This window comes from Oncorhynchus mykiss, chromosome 32, assembly GCF_013265735.2.
Source record: "Oncorhynchus mykiss isolate Arlee chromosome 32, USDA_OmykA_1.1, whole genome shotgun sequence".
NCBI lineage: Eukaryota > Metazoa > Chordata > Actinopteri > Salmoniformes > Salmonidae > Oncorhynchus > Oncorhynchus mykiss.
Genome location: NC_050572.1, coordinates 23,917,377 through 23,938,465, shown reverse-complemented (window position 1 = coordinate 23,938,465; position 21,089 = coordinate 23,917,377). Strand labels below are relative to the sequence as shown.

Below are 21,089 nucleotides of genomic sequence, written 5' to 3'. Positions count from 1 at the left end.
CTGTCTGTAATGTTTTTATCCTTACGTGTCAGACCCCAGTAAGGCTAGCTGTCGCCATTGGCGTTGTCTAATGGGGATTCTAATAAATCGTTGCCTGTGAGAGCCTCCTCAATTAAAATGTCTCATCCCCCTCCTCTCTTGCATACCCTCTCTCTCTCTCTCTCTTTCTCTCTGGTAGAGAGGTCCAAGCCCCAGCAGCGTAACTCGGGAGCCATACGGCGGACTTCCTCCCTGGGTACCATCACCGGCCCCTACCTTACCGGCCAGTGGCCTCGTGACCACCACGTGCACTACCCCTCATGCATGAAAGATAAATCCACTCAGGTAGGTGTCCCCTCAATTCCTGTCCCCACTATGTGTCATGATTTGTCTGGTTCCCCCACTGAGATGAAAGAATGACTGTACACTATTCTTTGTGCACTAAAGACAAATCCACTCAGGTAGGTGCCTCCCCACTTCCTGTCCCCCTAACCTATCCTTCATGTGTCACGCTTTGTTCAGTCCCCCTACTGAGATGAATGCATGTGGCATTTAATTCAACGACAAAGACCTAACGATATTCCAGCTAGAAGAAACTAGGTTTATTGATAGCGCTGGTTTGCTGATCTGCTAGTTTTGAACTAGCATGCTGAGGCGAAGGACAGGAAACTACTACAGATGTATGATCTTAATTTGACTTATATTGTCACAGCAAAATAATCCAGCAGCAACAGGATTTTAACATTTACTCCATAATGGTTCTTGATGGATGGTTAGGCTATTAGCTGGTCAAAAGTAGGCTACATTAAAAGTGCAAAACTGTTAATATAACTGTGTGTTAGTGTGAGTTTTCAGTGAATTTATGTAAATGACAAAGCTCATCTGTAGGAACATTCTCAGCAACAAAAGAGTGATTTAAAAAAGTGATCAAAATAAGATCCTACATCTGTGAGCAGAAGTGGCTGAGTACTGAGCTGCAACGCTATAAGGGAGTGGGCTCTTTCAAATGACTAGTGGCAGTCAAGTTTGTACAGTACTCAGTCACTGATTCACCTGCACACACAGATATTAGTTAGCCGCTGTTGACCTCTTTCACAGGTCTATACACCCTGTTTCCGTCAGTCACTTTGAGATTTACCAACTACGCATCTGTGGGCCTCTCTAGACTTACAATAGATTAACCAGCCTGACTCTCTGTATTGACCTGCCTGGCCTTCTGTGTTTTGAACAAGTAGGCACTGGGTGTCACTGCAGCACAAAGGTGTCATTGTGGAGAACATGCGAGCTCCTGTCTGTCTGTGTGACACACGGCTTCTGCTTGTCAGATGAAGTCAACTGTTTGTGCAGAGCCATGTTGCTGCCAGTCCTGCTGCGGCTGGAATTTCCCCCTCCTCTTTATCTCCTCCTGCTCCTCTTTCTCCTTCTTCCACTCTTCACCTTTTCCTTGTAATTTTCTGTCATTCTCAGCCTTTGGGTCTGTGACCTGGAATGTTCTCCTCCTCCCCCTCTTCTTCCTCCTCTTCCTCGCTCTGTTCTGTACATTGCTGTGACCTGCAACACCCACACCATCCTTCCAAGTTATGACAGACAGGCCCAAACACATAGCACTAAGATTATGCCAAGAGAGAAGAAGTATTTGTGTGCGGAAGATTGATTGTGCAGGCTAGTGAGTGTACTGGGCCAGTAGGTTAGGTTAAACCTATTCCTCAACTGGACTAAAACTCCTTTTAATGGACATTCTGCTTTCTGCGTTGAACAGGATTTTACAATGTCAGCCCAATATTCTGGATCCCTCAAACTGGTCATTAAAGGGGTAGATTAGGCCTTTAGTTTTTTATTTCTCTTCTCTGGGTCTAGTGTGGGAACCAGCCTCAGTGAGAGTGAACTAGCAGGGTTATGACACCACCGGAGCCAGAGATGACATCCCATAATGACCTCCTACATCCTGTTTTTACTGCACTGCTCGGCAACCAGGGCCCAATAAGCTCCTCAGGCCACCCAAACGCCACATTGCTAGATCATCCCAGAAACCATATTACTGTGGACTCAACCTGGCAGCCGGTTTACTGTATGAATCAACCCGTCCATTCCACTTTTCCTTCACTTCAGCTCTTTGTCCAGATGCATGGAAACATCTGCCACATCTACACGTAGGGAAGGTGGACCAGGGAAAGGAAGGTGGACCAAACAGGGATCGGTATGTGGTCACACATTGTCCACTGAAAGAAGAGAGGAGATGGTGTGTGTATGTGTGCGCATGCGTGTAACTCAGTTTGTGTGTGTGTGTGTGAGTGTGTGCTCCCCCTCCTCTTCCCTTAAATAGGAGATGAAAAAGACAATGTTCAAAGCTTTCTCTCTCTGTTTCCTGCCTGGCTTGGTGATGGTGTTGAGCGGGTTACTGAGGACAACCTTTGAAATGTGAAGTCTCCACATATTAATAGAATAACTCAACTCACCACTTCACAATATCTACTACCGCTTCTGGCTATAGCACTGGCCTAGCACTTCCATTGGCCCTAACAGTGTACATTCTCGGATGCTCTGATGAAAGAATAACCGCTGAAGCGCTTTTCACAATAAAAAGGTGAAATTTGGTGATGTCTTTGTTTTAAAAAAACATTTTGGAGTGCCGCTGCTTCCCAATGTTCTTGACCTTGGGATTTGATTTGAAGTGTACATTCTCTCTCCATCCTCGCTCTCTCTCTGCCCTCTTGAAAGCAGAGACACACAGAGCTAGGACTATCTCTATCACAGCACCCACTGTATTTAATCCCTGTCTGATGCCTGCCATGTGTGGAGAGCCCTTCTTCTCTCTTTTTCTCCTGTTTACACTTGTCTTCCTCCTCCTTGCCTCTCTCAGCACCAGGAGCAGGTCAGACCAGGGGTAACCAAGGGGACGAACCAAGGGCTTCTCTCCGTCCAGTTGACATAATAACTTCTTCATCACAGTAGCTGTACCTAGGCTGTGGCGTTTAGAGACCTCTCCTTGTTCTGATGTCAACTGACACACACAACTCACGGCTAGTAATGCACCATTTTAGATCTTGTTATACAGGATGTACTCATATCAAGGTTTCCATGTCAAACCTAACACTTCGCAAAGGGCAAATCTGAAATGGCAAAGTAGAGCTCTGTTTAGGCTTAGGGCAAAGGCCTTTTATTCCCGATCATGATGATTGACGTGGCTAATGAGGATAAGAGGTTGGTAATTAGGTCATGATATCATCGGTCGTTTCCTTGTTGTGTACAGACACCTGGATGTTGGAGTGAAGAAGCAGGAGAGAGGAGGAGCACACACCAGCGCTCTGCGTCTTGGGGCAGCGCCGACCAGCTCAAAGAGGTACACACTCACACACCACACTTAAACATGTCACAAGAAACCCTATTTAAGAAACGACAACTTGCAGCACTTTCCTAATGACCGTTGGACCAAGGGGGTTTTCAAATCAACAATGACAACATACAGTACAGTAGGCCTCCCTGTAAAACTGATGAAATATGCTGTCCTAGCACACTATGTATCCGTATCATTGCTGTCATCCTCCTTTAATCCAGATGTAGATTCTGCCATGTTGAGATGGCTTGAAGTTGACAAGACAATACTAGAATGTTATCAGTGTCTATAGGAAACTGCCTACCACCTGCCACCTGTCTCTCTTTCTCTCTCTCTCTCTCTCTCCACACGGTACCACCTTCTATATATAACTTCCTGTCTGACCTCAGACTTCCGCATGCTCAGGGCTTGGTCTGTTCTAATGCTGGGTGTCAGAGACAGAGCGTCGCGCCGGGCCGGCGGTCGTTGTCTTATCATCCCCTCTCAGCTCCACCCTGGTGCTGTAATGTCACAGGCAGGGAGGAGGCAGATAACACTATCTATCTCCCTCGTTAACTAACCAGACACATAACCCAACAGGCAATTTATGGACAGGAAAGACAGCCAGGCAGGCCTCGGATTCCTCTTTCATTTTTAACCTCTCTCTTTCTTTCTTTCATTCTTTCTCTCCCCTTTCTGTCTCCATCTCTCTGTTCGTCTCTCTCTCTGTTTTCTCTCACCGTCCTAGTTTAGCAGCTGGAGAACAGCTAAAATAGTGGTGTTGAGGCATGTTCCTTAGTGCTAGTAGTGGAGCTTGGGGCTGTAGTGGAGCTGCAGTGCAGAAGGGTTGAGTTGAAGTCTCCTTCAGTTAGGGCTATATAACCTCAAGAGATCCCAGTGTTATTAAGCGATTGTAATCCACAGTAATCCTAACCTCATAGACCTCATTATTTACAAACACTTCCTGTCACTTAACTCTTGTTGTGATCTTATTTCCTCAGCGTTATATAGGATGTACTCGCTCCACTTTCAGCCATGTTTAAAATGCTGCCCGTGCCAGCTTAATGTCTTACAACTCACACACACCCGCGTACACACACAGCAATGTCGCAGGGACAACATGTTTGTTGACTTGCCATGTCATGCTGCCGGACAACGAACACATTCATACTTAGTCACAGCTGCTGACTGGGTTTTCAATTAGCTACTGTGCACTACCTGTTTTCAGTTAGCTACTGTGCACTACCTGCTTTCAGTCAGCTACTGTGCACTACCTGTTTTCAGTTAGCTACTGTGCACTACCTGTTTTCAGTTAGCTACTGTGCACTACCTGCTTTCAGTTAGCTACTGTGCACTACCTGCTTTCAGTTAGCTACTGTGCACTACCTGCTTTCAGTCAGCTACTGTGCACTACCTGTTTTCAGTTAGCTACTGTGCACTACCTGTTTTCAGTCAGCTACTGTGCACTACCTGCTTTCAGTTAGCTACTGTGCACTACCTGCTTTCAGTTAGCTACTGTGCACTACCTGCTTTCAGTTAGCTACTGTGCACTACCTGTTTTCAGTTAGCTACTGTGCACTACCTGTTTTCAGTCAGCTACTGTGCACTACCTGCTTTCAGTTAGCTACTGTGCACTACCTGTTTTCCGTTAGCTACTGTGCACTACCTGTTTTCAGTCAGCTACTGTGCACTACCTGCTTTCAGTTAGCTACTGTGCACTACCTGCTTTCAGTTAGCTACTGTGCACTACCTGCTTTCAGTTAGCTACTGTGCACTACCTGCTTTCAGTTAGCTACTGTGCACTACCTGCTTTCAGTTAGCTACTGTGCACTACCTGCTTTCAGTTAGCTACTGTGCACTACCTGCTTTCAGTTAGCTACTGTGCACTACCTGCTTTCAGTTAGCTACTGTGCACTACCTGTTTTCAGTTAGCTACTGTGCACTACCTGTTTTCAGTTAGCTACTGTGCACTACCTGCTTTCAGTTAGCTACTGTGCACTACCTGCTTTCAGTCAGCTACTGTGCGCTACCTGTTTTCAGTTAGCTACTGTGCACTACCTGCTTTCAGTTAGCTACTGTGCACTACCTGTTTTCAGTTAGCTACTGTGCGCTACCTGTTTTCAGTTAGCTACTGTGCGCTACCTGTTTTCAGTTAGCTACTGTGCGCTACCTGTTTTCAGTCAGCTACTGTGCGCTACCTGTTTTCAGTCAGCTACTGTGCGCTACCTGTTTTTAGTCAGCTACTGTGCGCTACCTGTTTTTAGTCAGCTACTGTGCGCTACCTGTTTTCAGTCAGCTACTGTGCTCTACCTGTTTTCAGTCAGCTACTGTGCGCTACCTGTTTTCAGTCAGCTACTGTGCGCTACCTGTTTTCAGTCAGCTACTGTGCGCTACCTGTTTTCAGTCAGCTACTGTGCGCTACCTGTTTTCAGTCAGCTACTGTGCGCTACCTGTTTTCAGTCAGCTACTGTGCGCTACCTGTTTTCAGTCAGCTACTGTGCGCTACCTGTTTTCAGTCAGCTACTGTGCGCTACCTGTTTTCAGTCAGCTACTGTGCGCTACCTGTTTTCAGTCAGCTACTGTGCGCTACCTGTTTTCAGTCAGCTACTGTGCGCTACCTGTTTTCAGTCAGCTACTGTGCGCTACCTGTTTTCAGTCAGCTACTGTGCACTACCTGTTTTCAGTCAGCTACTGTGCGCTACCTGTTTTCAGTCAGCTACTGTGCGCTACCTGTTTTCAGTCAGCTACTGTGCACTACCTGTTTTCAGTCAGCTACTGTGCGCTACCTGTTTTCAGTCAGCTACTGTGCGCTACCTGTTTTCAGTTAGCTACTGTGCGCTACCTGTTTTCAGTTAGCTACTGTGCGCTACCTGTTTTCAGTCAGCTACTGTGCACTACCTGTTTTCAGTCAGCTACTGTGCGCTACCTGTTTTCAGTTAGCTACTGTGCACTACCTGTTTTCAGTTAGCTACTGTGCGCTACCTGTTTTCAGTCAGCTACTGTGCTGGCATAAAGCAGTTGAGCAACATATTTTATAATACATGTCAGCTTTTTTTCTTTTCTTTACGGTCTTTATTTTGGACCCAGCCTTATAGGAGAGATTTGGCCTATTATCACCCACTGATTCTTTATATCTGGAAGCTGACTAACTGTTGAGTGCACCAGGTTCATGATGGCTAAAGAAAGTGGATCACATATCAGCCTGTCCATTCAGACAGAGCCTCCTGTTAGGCTGGGTGTTTGTGTTTTGTTTCTATAGTAAAAACGACTTGGTGGAATGTTTCACATTGCATTTACACAAACCATTCTTTATCTTCTTCCACCATAGCATGTCTTGCTGGTGTAAAAGGTGACCTGTGTTGTGCTACTATGGTAAAATGACTGAGTCTACAATGACTTCTGTGTAAAGGCGCAAGGAAAATAACATGTCTGGGCTTGTCCTGGCTGGTAGTGAGATGCTGCATACATAATAAGAATAAGATGGCTACCATGTGGCAAGCAATTGTTTATCTGATTTGCCATTAACTGTACTGTGCTTATATCTGATATAGAAAGGCCCTCACTTGTCTGAGAGTTCAAAAGGCTTTTTTGGCAATTGGAACTTTCCTCAGTGGGCTAATATGGATGCAGAATTACAGTGCCTTGCGAAAGTATTCGGCCCCCTTGAGCTTTGCGACCTTTTGCCACATTTCAGGCTTCAAACATAAAGATATAAAACTGTATTTTTTTGTGAAGAACATTGGATCATTCAGAGATCCTCACTGAACTTCTGGAGAGAGTTTGCTGCACTGAAAGTAAAGGGGCTGAATAATTTTGCACGCCCAATTTTTCAGTTTTTGATTTGTTAAAAAAGTTTGAAATATCCAATAAATGTCGTTCCACTTCATGATTGTGTCCCACTTGTTGTTGATTCTTCACAAAAAAATACAGTTTTATATCTTTATGTTTGAAGCCTGAAATGTGGCAAAAGGTCGCAAAGTTCAAAGTGGCCGAATACTTTCGCAAGGCACTGTATAAAGACATAAAGATTTGGGTCAAATATATATCTAGAGCCACACAAGACAGGAGTTCTAGCCATTTGTCCTTATTGGTCAGAGCACAGGGGATTCTCAAACCAGATAAGGAAGCCAAAACACTCTCATATCTTCTGTTAGATGCAGTTTAGCACCGTCTGTGGGGCTTTCAAAGGTGTGAATGGCATCATGCAAATGAAACATATTGTGTACATCGTAAATGGCCTTTCGAGATGTGTTTGCATACTCAAATTGACCCAGTCTGTGTGCTCGTTTTATGTTTTATGGATTCTTCCTTTAGCTATTAGATCAATGACTAGCCTGCCAGCTAGTCGCCTTCCTTCCACACTCCTTTAGATGGACACTACCATTCAAAAGTTTGGGGTTACTTAAAAATGTCCTTGTTTTCCATTAAAACATTTTGCATGAGTTGCAAAATGAATAGGAAATATAGTCAAGACGTTGACAAGGTTTTAAATAATGATTTTTAATTGAAATAATAATTGTGTCCTCCAAACTTTACTTTCGTCAAAGAATCCTCCATTTGCAGTAATTACAGTCTTGCAGACCTTTGGCATTCTAGCTGTCAATTTGTTGAGGTAATCTGAAGAGATTTCACCCCATGCTTCCTGAAGCATCTCCCACAAATTGGATTGACTTGATGGACACTTCTTACGTACCATACGGTCAAGCTGCTCCCACAACCGCTCAATAGGGTTGAGATCTGGTGACTCTGCTGGCCACTCCATTATAGACAGAATACCAGCTGACTGTTTCTTACCTAAATAGATCTTGCATAGTTTGGAGCTGTGCTTGGGTCATTGCCAGTTGTAGGAGGTCCCAATTCAGACCCCAATTCAGCGCCTGGCGTTGGCGTTGCAAAATGGAGTGATAGCCTTCCTTCTTCAAGATCCCTTTTATCCTGTACAAATCTCCCACTTTACCACCACCAAAGCACCCCCAGACCATCACATTGCCTCCACCATGCTTGACAGATGGCGTCAAGCACTCATCCAGCGTCTTTTTATTTTTTTCTGCGTCTCACGAATGTTCTTCTTTGTGATCCGAACTAGAGGTCGACCGATTAATCGGCCTGGCCGATTAATTAGGGCCGATTTCAAGTTTTCATAACAATCAGGAATCTGCCTTTTTGGACACGGATTATGGCCGATTACATTGCAATCCATAAGGAAACTGCGTGGCAGGCTGACCACCTGTTACGCGTGTGCAGCATCAAAAGGACCTTGTGGCTGCAAGGAGCCAAGGTAAGTTGCTAGCTATCATTAAACTTATCTTATAAAAACAATCAATCTTCACATAATCACTAGTAAACTACACGTGGTTGATGATATTACTAGGTTAACTAGCTTCTTCTGCGTTGCATATAATCAATGCGGTGCCTGTTAATTTATCATCGAATCACAGCCTACTTCAACTTCGCCAAACAGGTGATGATTTAACAAAAGCGCATTCGCAAAAAAAGCACAATCGTTGCACAAATGTACCTAACCATAAACGTAATATTTAGACTTAGGATTGCCGCCCGTTCGGTAAAATACAGAACAGTTCCGTATTTCACTGAAAGAATAAACATTTTGTTTTCAAAATTATAGTTTCTGTATTTGACCATATTAATGACCAAAGGCTCGTATTTCTGTGTTTATTATATTATAATTAAGTCTATGATTTTATATTTGATAGAGCAGCCTGACTGAGCGGTAGTAGGCAGCAGCAGGCGTGTAAGTATTCATTCAAACAGCACTTTACTGTGTTTGCCAGCAGCGCTTAGCAATGCTTGAGCACAGCTCTGTTTATGACCTCAAGCCTATCAACTTCCGAGAATAGGCTGGCAATGCTAAAGTGCCTATAAGAACATCCAATAGTCTACGGTATATGAAATTCAAATGGTATAGAGAGAAATTACTATAATAACTACAACCTAAAACTTCTTAACTGGGAGTATTTAAGAACAGGGAATATTGAACCACCAGCTTTCTCATGTTCTGAGCAAGGAACTTAAACGTTAGCTTTTTTACATGGCACATATTGCACTTTTACTTTCTCTCCAACACTTTTTTTTTGCATTATTTAAACCAAATTGAACATGTTTCATTATTTATTTGAGACTAAATATATTTTATTTATGTATTATATTAAGTTAAATTTAAGGGTTCATTCATTCAGTATTGTTGTAATTGTCATTATTACAAATATATATATAAAAATCGTCCGATGAATCGGTGTCGGCTTTTTTTGGTCCTCCAATAATCGGTAATAATTTAAATCATTTAACAATTTAAAAGTCATAATCGGTCGACCTCTAATCCTAACACCTCAAACTTAGATTCGTCTGTCCATAACACTTTTTTTGAATCTTCCTCTGTCCAGTGTCTGTGTTATTCTGCCCATCTTAATCTTTCCTTTTTATTGGCCAGTCTGAGATATGGCTTTTTCTTTCCAACTCAAAAACAAGGACATGTCTAAGTGACCCCAAACTTTTGAACAGTGTATGTAGGGACTGCACAACTCCCGAGTGTTGCAGCGGTCTAAGGCACTGCATCTCAGAGCTAGAGGCGTCACTATAGACACACTGGTTCAATTCCAGGCTTTATCACAACCGGACGTGATTGGGAGTCCCATAGGGTGGCGCACAATTGGCCCAGAATCGTCCGGGTTTGGCCGGTGTAGGCCGTCATTGCAAAAAATAATTTGTTCTTAACTGACTTGCCTCGTTAAAGAAAATACATTTCCAGCTCTACATGTGATCTGATGTATTAATCACTGGAGCTGCCTGCCTAGGGGCTTTTCCCTGAGCTACAGCGACCCCTGGTGGATATATTGGTGTCAAAAACGTGATAAGATGAAATAGGCTACATCACACGTGACAAAGTTCAGCTGTTAACATGCTACTATTCCTTCCTCTCTCTTTCCCCATGTTTATTTTCTCCCTTTGTCTCTGTCTTTCTCCCTCTCTTCTCCTCCTCTCCCTCTCCACTTCCCCCTCCTCTCTTCCTCCTTCCTCTCCTCCTCCTCTGTTCTCCTCAGCAGATAGCCAAGCTCCGGCAGCAGCTGCGTGGCGGTAGTAAACAGCAGCAGGGAGGTCGTCAGTCTCAGTGTCAAAGAGACAAAGACAGCCTGTCTCCTTTACAGGGACCTAACAACACCATCAACACCACTGCCAACCAAGCACAGGTGAGGCACAATACTGCCATCCAAACCTGAGTTAAAATAAAACGGTGTGTTTAGCTTGTTTGGCAGAGTGGAACCAATGCAATCGGCCCAGAAGTTCAAACTCTGCGCCCTCGCCAACCCAACATGCCAGTGAAGCTTAATCACAAAAACTGTGCTTCTTATAATATGTGTAAGTTGGAGGTTTCATTTTTGAATGTCTCTCTCTGTGGTTGTGTCCCTGCAGTGGTCCTGCATGTCTAAGTCATCTCAGATGTCCAACATGACGGTGCCCAAGTCCTCCATCACCAGAGTGCCCAGCAGCATGGAGGGAATCAACCACGAGCTGGAAAAGGTCTTCATCAGAGACAATAACGGAGAGAAGGAAGAACTCAAGGTGGGGGAACGGACAGTTAGACATATACGATCACTTATTTCAACCTGGACTCAGAGCATTTAGTATTATTCTGTACGTAAATCAGAGACAATTAATTTAGTATGATATGTTACGTTTCATATGGTATGTATTAATTTGTGGATGTCCATCCTCCATTTCATATGATATGTTATTAAGAATTGCAATTTGTTGTTGCTAACTCTAGCTAGGTGGCTAACGCTAAATTTGAACACATAACCTTTGGGTGGCTAGGCGTTTGCGTTATACGCCCAGACTAACCACCCTCTTTAGTTTTTTGCCTTAGGTTACTTATCTTATGTAACCATACCAAACGTAACATTTCATACTCATTTGAGTGTCCCGGATTTCCAATTACTATTTTACGTCTAGTCTATGAGACAAGGCTGCATATTTACACTTCATATTGACTTCAGTCAGGCTCATGTGTCTGGAGGTGACAGAGGAGTAAACACGCACACAAACGCAACCATTCATTCACCTGTTGTGTCACTGTCAATCCTATTACTTGCAAATATTTACTGACCAACATCTTGCTCTCTCTCCCCCCTCCTCCCTCCTCATCCCCCTGCCATCCCCAGGTGTTGGAGGTACCAGACGGGCGGCGAGCCCCCTTTCCCCCCCAACAGCGTAGCAGCAGTACCCGCAGTGTGGACACACAGACTCCCTCTGTCCCTGGCCGCTCCAGCAGTAGTTCCAGCCTGTCCCCCTGTCCCTCTCCTGCCTGCCCCCCGGGGTCCGGCTCACACGGGGGCAGCCCTTACTCCACTGACGATCTGCTCTACGACAGGGATAAAGGTAGGACTGTTAGAATTCCATCTCAGACCAAGGGCAAGGCCTCCATTGTCCATCCTGCTGTTGTGCCCTTGAGCACGGCTCTGGACTGTGTTTGTGTCTAACCGTTTCTGACCATTGTCTCTGTCTACAGACAGTGGCAGTAGCTCTCCGCTGCCTAAGTTTGCCTCGTCTCCTAAACCCAACAACAGCTACATGTTCAAGAGAGAACCCCCAGAGGGCTGTGAGAAGATCAAGGTGTTTGAGGAAATGAGGTAAGTACAGCAAAAGACCGGGAACCTGGTCCAGGAGGGTTTAATTAGATTTTTTAGAATCTCTTTTATCGCACCACATTTTCCAAGTGGTTGATACTGAAGGTCAGTTACTCATACATGTCATGAAAAGAGTTAACACGCCGTCTCTTTCCCTTTGTCCTACCAGCTCCAGGCAGTCAGCGTCCGTCCCTCTCTTCTCCTGCCCCGACAAGAACAAGGTCAACTTCATCTCCACCGGCTCCGCCTTCTGCCCCGTCAGACTGACCCCCGGTGCCCTGCACCTCTCTGTGACCTCTCACCCCGATGATGACCCCGAGGCCGGCCCCAGCTCAATGATGTCAGCATTCTGCCGTGTCCTCCCCTCTCAGGTCCACACCTCCACCAGCACAGACGACGCTCCCACCCCCGAGGAAGCTGCCCCTGCAACGCCCTCCTCTCCCCAGCAGGGGGAGACACCAGAGACTGCCCTTCAGACAGACAGCCTGGCCATCAGCTAGACCTGGGCAGAGCTGGCCTCTGTCACATGGTTCTGTTTCTTATTGTTATTAATCATTTGATTATTACGTCCCCACCACCATCATCATCATCATTACTGAAGTCTGGTCTCCTTTCTCTAAATTACCTCCCCCTCCTCTCTGTCTCTGCTGAACTCTACATACTCTGCATGGCGTAGTGCTAGCAACAATGTACCTGACGACGACGACAACAACAACTAACAACTGAGAAAACAAAGACATGTTCCTAGCCTATTCCTAAAGCACTGTTCCTGTCAGAGATAGACATGATGTTCTTTAACAGCACGTAATAAGTAGAGATATTGGACGCTGGCATGGGATGGATGGGAAGAAAATTAAACACTTTGGATAAGGGGCATGCGTTTTAAACTGGCAGTGTGTTTAAGATTAAAGACATGCTCCGGTACTTTGCCAACTAAAAAATTATATTTTAAACCTTCCGCTTTGGGCTGGATGTGTCAATGTGTGGATCATACATGCATAATCTATGAGCAGAATTACTGTCTTACCTCAATTAGCCACGGAATTCCTAGTTTGAAAGCCACTATTTTCTTGAAGATGTGCTGCGCCATTTTCTTCTACATTTCCCCCTACATAGGCCAGCCAGCCCCCTAGCAATTCGAGTTCTAGCCAATGAGCTTCAGCCCCTGGCATTTGAACGACAGCTAGCGATATCCAATGAAAATTGCAGGTTGGACCTAATGGCTCAGCGAGAGAGAGAGATCAATCGCATGTGTGAAGTAGTACGCAATTTTCAGGGACTACTTTTGGCTCATGTGTGCTACTTTCAGAACTACTGGCTAAAAATGATACAAAAGTACCGGAGAATCTCTTTAACTTATGTGTTATTGTGTTCTGTTTTGACATTCTCCACAGTATGAATAAGCTCTATACACCATATTACACATTATATATCTTGTGAAAAGAAAAAAAACAACGCTTGTTTAAATAGAAAACGGTGTATTGCTGTGTTATGTTATGTACAGTAACGGAGAAAGGAAGAATTTTTTTTTTCAGGATTTATGTTTACACAATCCAGGTTATGTTTCCAAACCTCCTTTGAAACATGCAAAGAATAATCAAAAAAGTGGGAAAAAAAGACATAAAGAAGAAAATTCTAAATGGCCGCCACAATCCGTTGCACAGTCTCCATTGCGTCTGGCCTTGCTTCAGGTATAAATCACAAACGGAGTCTAAACTCAGGAAATTTGGAATGTATGCCCATGTTCCATGACACAGGTTGACTCGGCTCCGACTGCATTTCCTTGTTGAAGCTTTGCTTTCTCTCATTCCAGATTCCATTCCAGAAATTCGGAACCTTTTATTCCCCCTAGACATGGTGTTATGATGTGCTGCCCTAAGACTTGACCTGTGCTTGGTTGACATGAAAGGTTGACTGTTGTTAGCAGTGGTGGAAAAAGTCCCCAATGTCATACTTGAGTAAAAGTATAGATACCTTAATAGAAAGTTACTCAAGTAAAAGTTTTTTAAAAAGCAGGCGGGACAGTTTTCTTGTTTTTAAATTGTATGGATAGCCAGGGGCACACTCCAACACTCAGACATCATTTCCAAAAGATGCCTTTGTGAGTCCGTCAGATCAGAGCCAGAAGGGATGACCATGGTTGTCTTGATAAGTGCGGGAATTTGACCTTTTTCCTGTCCTGCTAATAAGCATTCAACATGTAACAAGTACTTTTGGGTGTCAGGTAAAATGTGTGGAGTACAAAGTACATTATTTTCTTGAGGAATGTAGTGAAGTAAAAGTTAAATATATAAATAGTAAAAATATAAATAGTAAAGTACAGATACCCCAACAAATTACTTAAGTAATACTTTAAAGTATTTTTACTGAAGTACTTTACACCACTGGTTGTTAGGTGTCTTGGTTGTCTTTATGAGTGACTAGTAACAGACCAAGACCACTGTGAGAGATAACGGCTGTGCATGTTTGAGAGAAGTCTGTAAGGGCCATGACTGTCGATGCCTGACAATTCTGTGTGGTCAAACCCTCTGCAGCCGTTGTGCTGTGGTCAAGGTCAGGTAGCAACTTCAGTGTTCAACTTCAGGTCAATCTGGGTTGACTGGTCCTAGTCAAGTCATGGCCTGCAGTAACATCAAATAAAATAAGCATTTGATTGGTTACGTTCAGGTGACGTCCAGTCTGAGACTGTTTTAATATCACATAGACAACATAATTATGCTTTACTATTGATTCATAAGACATTCCATGAGATTCTAGCTGGTTAGGGGTCGAGAAGACTCATCAAGTCATGTCCAAACGTTGATCTTTAGGCCCTCCAGTGCGCTGAGTTTGAGGTTTGATTAGAGAGGACCTAGTAGGTTTATTGCACCTGCAGAATTGGTAGATGTTTCAACTTTGGATTTCTAAGGGAAGGAGTAAACTGTCCCGATCCTTATCCAGTCCATGTCTTTGTAAAGCATTACACTTCAGAATGTCATGACTCATGAGTAATTATTGACATCATCTTCCTCAAAGGAAGCAATTCTCCTATGAGCGTCCCATATTTGATTCTGTGCACAATAATTCCCTCTGCAGATTTGTCTGTAACATCATTCTTGCATGGAACACAACACCACCTGTACAATGATTCCCTTAATAAGACATTCAAGTCAAAGATAAACCATAATCAGAAACATTATTTATTTTGATATGCTAATGTGTGCTTGTGGAATTCCTGTCTGCATTGATACTCTTGTTCGTTGTTAGATATACTATATGGCTTTTAAAAATATCAATGCAATGTTGATGTTGTTTTTAATCATTTAGCACCTTATTATCAAGCGATATAGCTTATCCAATGACTTACATACATTAACTATGTGGCATTGGTTAACTAGATGTGTGCAATAATAGACAAGGTGTTGGTGTCCGTTGGGTCGGATATGTTTCGCTTCTTCTTCACCACTCCATTTCCTCTCTCTCATTCCTTTGGTTTGGAGTATAGAGCCAAATCAGCACTTAAGCCAGATTCACACTATAGGACTGTACTGTGCTGGCTCTGATCATTTATTTTCCAGCACGGTTCCAGCAACTATAGTGGCTCGGCCCGGTATGGCTCAGTAGTGTGAAAAGCCTAACAACCTGTTGAGAAAGCCATTACTCGACACATAAACCAGCACTGGATATGATGTCACCAGAGCACATAGTTATTGGCTAGCAGGTCATCAGTGTTCATCAGCTCACCCAATCAGCTCGCTCCTCATTGGATCTGTGGGGCAAAAGGTCATGCACAAACACAATAAAAGGATTGGTTGTTGATGTGATTAACCAGTTTGTGTGTTGTTTTGACCATCACTGAGTGTGTGCAAGTTATAGAAGGAGGGGAGTTTGTGAAAGTTATAGGAGGAGTGTGAAAGTTATAGGAGGAGAGAGTGTGAAAGTTATAGGAGGAGGAGACTGAAAGTTATAGGAGGAGAGGGAAAGTTATAGGTGGAGAGTGTGAAAGTTATAGGAGGAGAAGACAAAGTTATAGGAGGAGAGTGAAAGTTATAGGAGGAGAAGACTGAAAGTTATGGGAGGAGTGTGTGAAAGTTATAGGAGGAGAGTGTAAAAGTTATAGAAGGAGGAGAGTGAAAGTTATAGGAGGAGAAGACTGAAAGTTATAGGAGGAGAAGACTGAAAGTTATAGGAGGAGAGTGAAAGTTATAGGAGGAGAGAGTGTGGAGGAGGAGATGAAAGTTATAGGAGGGGGAGAGAGTGTGAAAGTTATAGGAGGAGGAGACTGAAAGTTATAGGAGGAGGAGACTGAAAGTTATAGGATGATAGGAGGAGGAGACTGAAAGTTATAGGAGGAGAGAGTGAAAGTTATAGGATGAGGAGACAAAGTTATATGAGGAGAAAGTGTGAAAGTTATAAGAGGAGGAGAGTGAAAGTTATAGGAGGTGACTGAAAGTTATAGTATGATAGGAGGAGGAGACTGAAAGTTATAGGAGGAGGAGTGTAAAAGTTATAGGATGAAGAGAGTGAAAATTATAGGAGGAGGAGAGTGAAAGTCATAGGAGGAGAGAGTGAAAGTTATAGGAGAAGAAAGTGTGAAAGTTATAGGAGGAAACTGAAAGTTATAGGATGATAGGAGGAGGAGACTGAACGTTATAGGAGGAGAAAGTGTGAAAGTTATAGGAGGAAACTGAAAGTTATAGGATGATAGGAGGAGGAGACTGAACGTTATAGGATGATAGGAGGAGGAGACTGAAAGTTATAGGAGGAGAGAGTGAACGTTATAGGACGAGGAGACAAAATTATAGGAGGAGAAAGTGTGAAAGTTATAGGAGGAGGAGACTGAAAGTTATAGGAGAGAGTGTGAAAGTTATAGGAGGAGGAGACTGAAAGTTATAGGAGGAGGAGTGTAAAAGTTATAGGATGAGGAGAGTGAAAATGATAGGATGAGGAGAGGGAAAGTCATAGGAGGAGAGTGAAAGTTATAGGAGGAGAAAGTGTGAAAGTTACAAGAGGAGGAGAGTGTGAAAGTTATAGGAGGAGAGTGAAAGTTATAGGAGGAGACTGAAAGTTATAGGAAGAGAAAGTGTGAAAGTTACAAGAGGAGGAGAGTGTGAAAGTTATAAGAGGAGAGTGAAAGTTATAGGAGAGAGTGTGAAAGCTATAGGAGGAGGAGACTGAAAGTTATAGGAGGAAGAGACTGAAAGTTATAGGAGGAGAGAGTGAAAGTTATAGGAGGAGAAAGTGTGAAAGTTACAAGAGGAGGAGAGTGTGAAAGTTATAGGAGGAGGAGAGTGAAAGTTATAGGAGGAGACTGAAAGTTATAGGAAGAGAAAGTGTGAAAGTTACAAGAGGAGGAGAGTGTGAAAGTTATAAGAGGAGAGTGAAAGTTATAGGAGAGAGTGTGAAAGCTATAGGAGGAGGAGACTGAAAGTTATAGGAGGAGGAGACTGAAAGTTATAGGAGGAGAGAGTGAAAGTTATAGGAGGAGGAAAGTGAAAGTTATAGGAGGTGACTGAAAGTTATAGTATGATAGGAGGAGGAGACTGAAAGTTATAGGAGGAGGAGTGTAAAAGTTATAGGATGAAGAGAGTGAAAATTATAGGAGGAGGAGAGTGAAAGTCATAGGAGGAGAGAGTGAAAGTTATAGGAGGAGAAAGTGTGAAAGTTATAGGAGGAAACTGAAAGTTATAGGATGATAGGAGGAGGAGACTGAAAGTTATAGGAGGAGAAAGTGTGAAAGTTATAAGAGGAGGAGAGTGAAAGTTATAGGAGGAGACTGAAAGTTATAGGAGAGAGTGTGAAAGCTATAGGAGGAGGAGACTGAAAGTTATAGGAGGAGGAGAGTGAATGTTATAGGAGGAGAGAGTGAAAGTTATAGGAGGAGGAGAGTGTGTAAAAGTTATGAGAAGGAGAGTGAAAATTATAGGAGGAGACTGAAAGTTATAGGAGGAGAGTGTAAAAGTTATAGGAGGAGGAGACTGAAAGTTACAGGAGGTGAGTGTGAAAGTTATATGAGGTGAGTGTGAAAGTTATAGGAGGAGGAGACTGAAAGTTATAGGAGAGAGTGTGGAGGAGGAGACTGAAAGTTATAGGAGGAGGAGAGAGTGTGAAAGTTATAGGAGGAGGAGACTGAAAGTTACAGGAGGTGAGTGTGAAAGTTATAGGGGGAGGAGACTGAAAGTTATAGGAGGAGACTGAAAGTTATAGGAGGAGACTGAAAGTTACAGGAGGAGAGTGTGAAAGTTATAGGTGGAGGAGACTGAACGTTATAGGATGATAGGAGGAGGAGAGTGAAAAGTTATAGGAGGAGAGAGTGAACGTTATAGGACGAGGAGACAAAATTATAGGAGGAGAAAGTGTGAAAGTTATAGGAGGAGGAGACTGAAAGTTATAGGAGAGAGTGTGAAAGTTATAGGAGGAGGAGACTGAAAGTTATAGGAGGAGGAGTGTAAAAGTTATAGGATGAGGAGAGTGAAAATTATAGGATGAGGAGAGGGAAAGTCATAGGAGGAGAGTGAAAGTTATAGGAGGAGAAAGTGTGAAAGTTACAAGAGGAGGAGAGTGTGAAAGTTATAGGAGGAGAGTGAAAGTTATAGGAGGAGACTGAAAGTTATAGGATGAGAAAGCGTGAAAGTTACAAGAGGAGGAGAGTGTGAAAGTTATAAGAGGAGAGTGAAAGTTATAGGAGAGAGTGTGAAAGCTATAGGAGGAGGAGACTGAAAGTTATAGGAGGAGGAGACTGAAAGTTATAGGAGGAGAGAGTGAAAGTTATAGGAGGAGAAAGTGTGAAAGTTACAAGAGGAGGAGAGTGTGAAAGTTATAGGAGGAGGAGAGTGAAAGTTATAGGAGGAGACTGAAAGTTATAGGAAGAGAAAGTGTGAAAGTTACAAGAGGAGGAGAGTGTGAAAGTTATAAGAGGAGAGTGAAAGTTATAGGAGAGAGTGTGAAAGCTATAGGAGGAGGAGACTGAAAGTTATAGGAGGAGGAGACTGAAAGTTATAGGAGGAGAGAGTGAACGTTATAGGAGGAGGAAAGTGAAAGTTATAGGAGGAGGAGAGTGTGTAAAAGTTATAGGAGGAGGAGAGTGAAAGTTATAGGAGGAGACTGAAAGTTATAGGAGGAGAGTGAAAGTTATAGGAGGAAGAGACTGAAAGTTATAGGAGGAGGAGAGTGAAAGTTATAGGAGGAGGAGAGAGTGTGAAAGTTATAGGGGGAGGAAACTGAAAGTTATAGGAGGAGGAGACTGAAAGTTATAGGAGGAGGAGACTGGAAGTTATAGGAGGAGGAGAGTGAAAGTTATAGAAGGAGGAGAGTGAAAGTTATAGGAGGAGGAGACTGAAAGTTATAGGAGGAGGAGAGGGAAAGTTATAGGAGGAGGAGAGTGTGTGAAAGTTATAGGAGGAGGAGACTGGAAGCTATAGGAGGAGGAGACTGGAAGTTATAGGAGGCGGAGAGTGAAAGTTATAGGAGGCGGAGAGTGAAAGTTATAGGAGGCGGAGAGTGAAAGTTATAGGAGGCGGAGACTGAAAGTTATAGGAGGAGACTGAAAGTTATAGGAGGAGGAGAGTGAAAGTCATAGGAGGAGGAGAGTGAAAGTCATAGGAGGAGGAGAGTGAAAGTTATAGGAGGAGGAGAGTGAAAGTTATAGGAGGAGGAGAGTGTGTGAAAGTTAAAGGAGGAGGAGAGTGTGTGAAAGTTATAGGAGGAGGAGAGTGTGTGAAAGTTATAGGAGGAGGAGAGTGTGTGAAAGTTATAGGAGGAGGAGAGTGTGTGAAAGTTATAGGAGGAGGAGAGTGTAAAAGTTATAGGAGGAGGAAAGTGTGAAAGTTATAGGAGGAGGAGAGTGAATAGTATAGGAGGGGGAGAGTGTGTGAAAGTTATCGGAGGAGGAGAGTGTGTGAAAGTTATAGGAGGAGGAGAGTGTGTGAAAGTTATAGGAGGGGAGAGTGAAAGTTATAGTAGAGTGTGTAACGTTTCATTAATGTTTTTGACCTGCCGTGGAAGAGGAAACAAGACAAAATAAACTATCCAAAACACATTTTACAACAACAATACCACCAACAAATGAACTGTCAACCAGCGGTGGAATGATTCATGCAAAAATGCTACGATGTTCCTGTGTACAGCAACCAATCACACTAACAAAGCATTGAACATGCTCCGCTCCTCTCTCACCTCTGTGTTAATAGAGACCGCTGTTGCAAGATTAGCCCATATGTAACATTTAGAAAAAACTCAGGAAGACTGGTAAGAAGCCTCCCTACAGGGCAACGTTTGGTTTTCCTCTGTTTTGCACACCATTTCCTTGGTGTGTGCTCAAAGATGTTATTGGAGAATGTTGTTAGGCAATGAGCTTGCATACCGAGGGTACAGTACCTTTAGGTGTACTGTGAGAGTCCGCCCACTGTTCTCAGATGACTGGTCCTGACTCGATGACACACACATTGTTTTTGTGTTGTGTTACGGACAGCCGTGTGCGGCTGATGACTCTTTTTTTATTTGAATCAACATAGAAATCTTGTGTCTTATTTAAATATTAAATATTAATATTAAATATTATTAGCAGAACAAAAGCACTTCCTCTGGAGTTGTGTGTGAATGTCAAAACGAGGTCCACTTATACAGTTTATTTTTAAAGTTTTACAAGTATACCTCATGTACATTTTTTAAATGCATACACTATCAAACACGTAACTATTTTTCACAGCCAGGTTGGGCCTTTTCATGTACAGTTTATTATCTAGCCATCTTTGAGGGGTCGCTATGAAATAGCAGAGTGTCTGTAGAGTGTTCTCTAGTGATAGAAAGGGGCCACTACAGAATAGATTCTACTTGATCTCAAACACATTACTCTCAATACACCATACCTGGTGCCTGCGCTCCAGTAAATACCTTTCTGACACTGATGGTGAGTGTCTGGAAATGAAAGTGATACACCAATTGTTTTAATTCTCTGAGTGATATCCACCCCAACTGTGTCATCAACTGTGTCATCAACTGACAGATTGCTATAACATGATGTGGTTAGCTGATACTTAAAATACCGATCCAGGCGTTGTAAGATCTGGCAGGCGTCAGAAACGCCTTGGCAGAGGAACACGACCGGTGTGTGTGTGTGTTTGTTTGTGTGTATATGCGCGCGTGTGCTTGTGTGTGGTAGACCTCGATATCATAAA

The 21,089-nt window shown here is 43.3% G+C and overlaps 1 protein-coding gene across 3 annotated transcripts in view; it reads left to right on the top strand.

Moving 5' to 3' along the window:
• Positions 1-15,737, top strand: part of LOC110488132 (glucocorticoid-induced transcript 1 protein) — a 35,262-nt gene extending 19,525 nt beyond the window's left edge. For 2 of the 3 annotated variants that reach the window (XM_036970688.1, XM_021560165.2), the window contains 7 exons: positions 179-324; positions 3,230-3,319; positions 10,351-10,497; positions 10,721-10,870; positions 11,470-11,686; positions 11,817-11,937; positions 12,104-15,737. In XM_036970688.1, coding sequence (XP_036826583.1) covers positions 179-324; positions 3,230-3,319; positions 10,351-10,497; positions 10,721-10,870; positions 11,470-11,686; positions 11,817-11,937; positions 12,104-12,434 — 1,202 coding nt within the window. In that variant the 3' untranslated portion in view covers positions 12,435-15,737. The remainder of the gene's footprint in view (positions 1-178; positions 325-3,229; positions 3,320-10,350; positions 10,498-10,720; positions 10,871-11,469; positions 11,687-11,816; positions 11,938-12,103) is intronic. The other variant, XM_021560167.2, reaches the window with a different exon arrangement.
• The last annotated feature ends 5,352 nt before the right edge of the window (positions 15,738-21,089 follow it).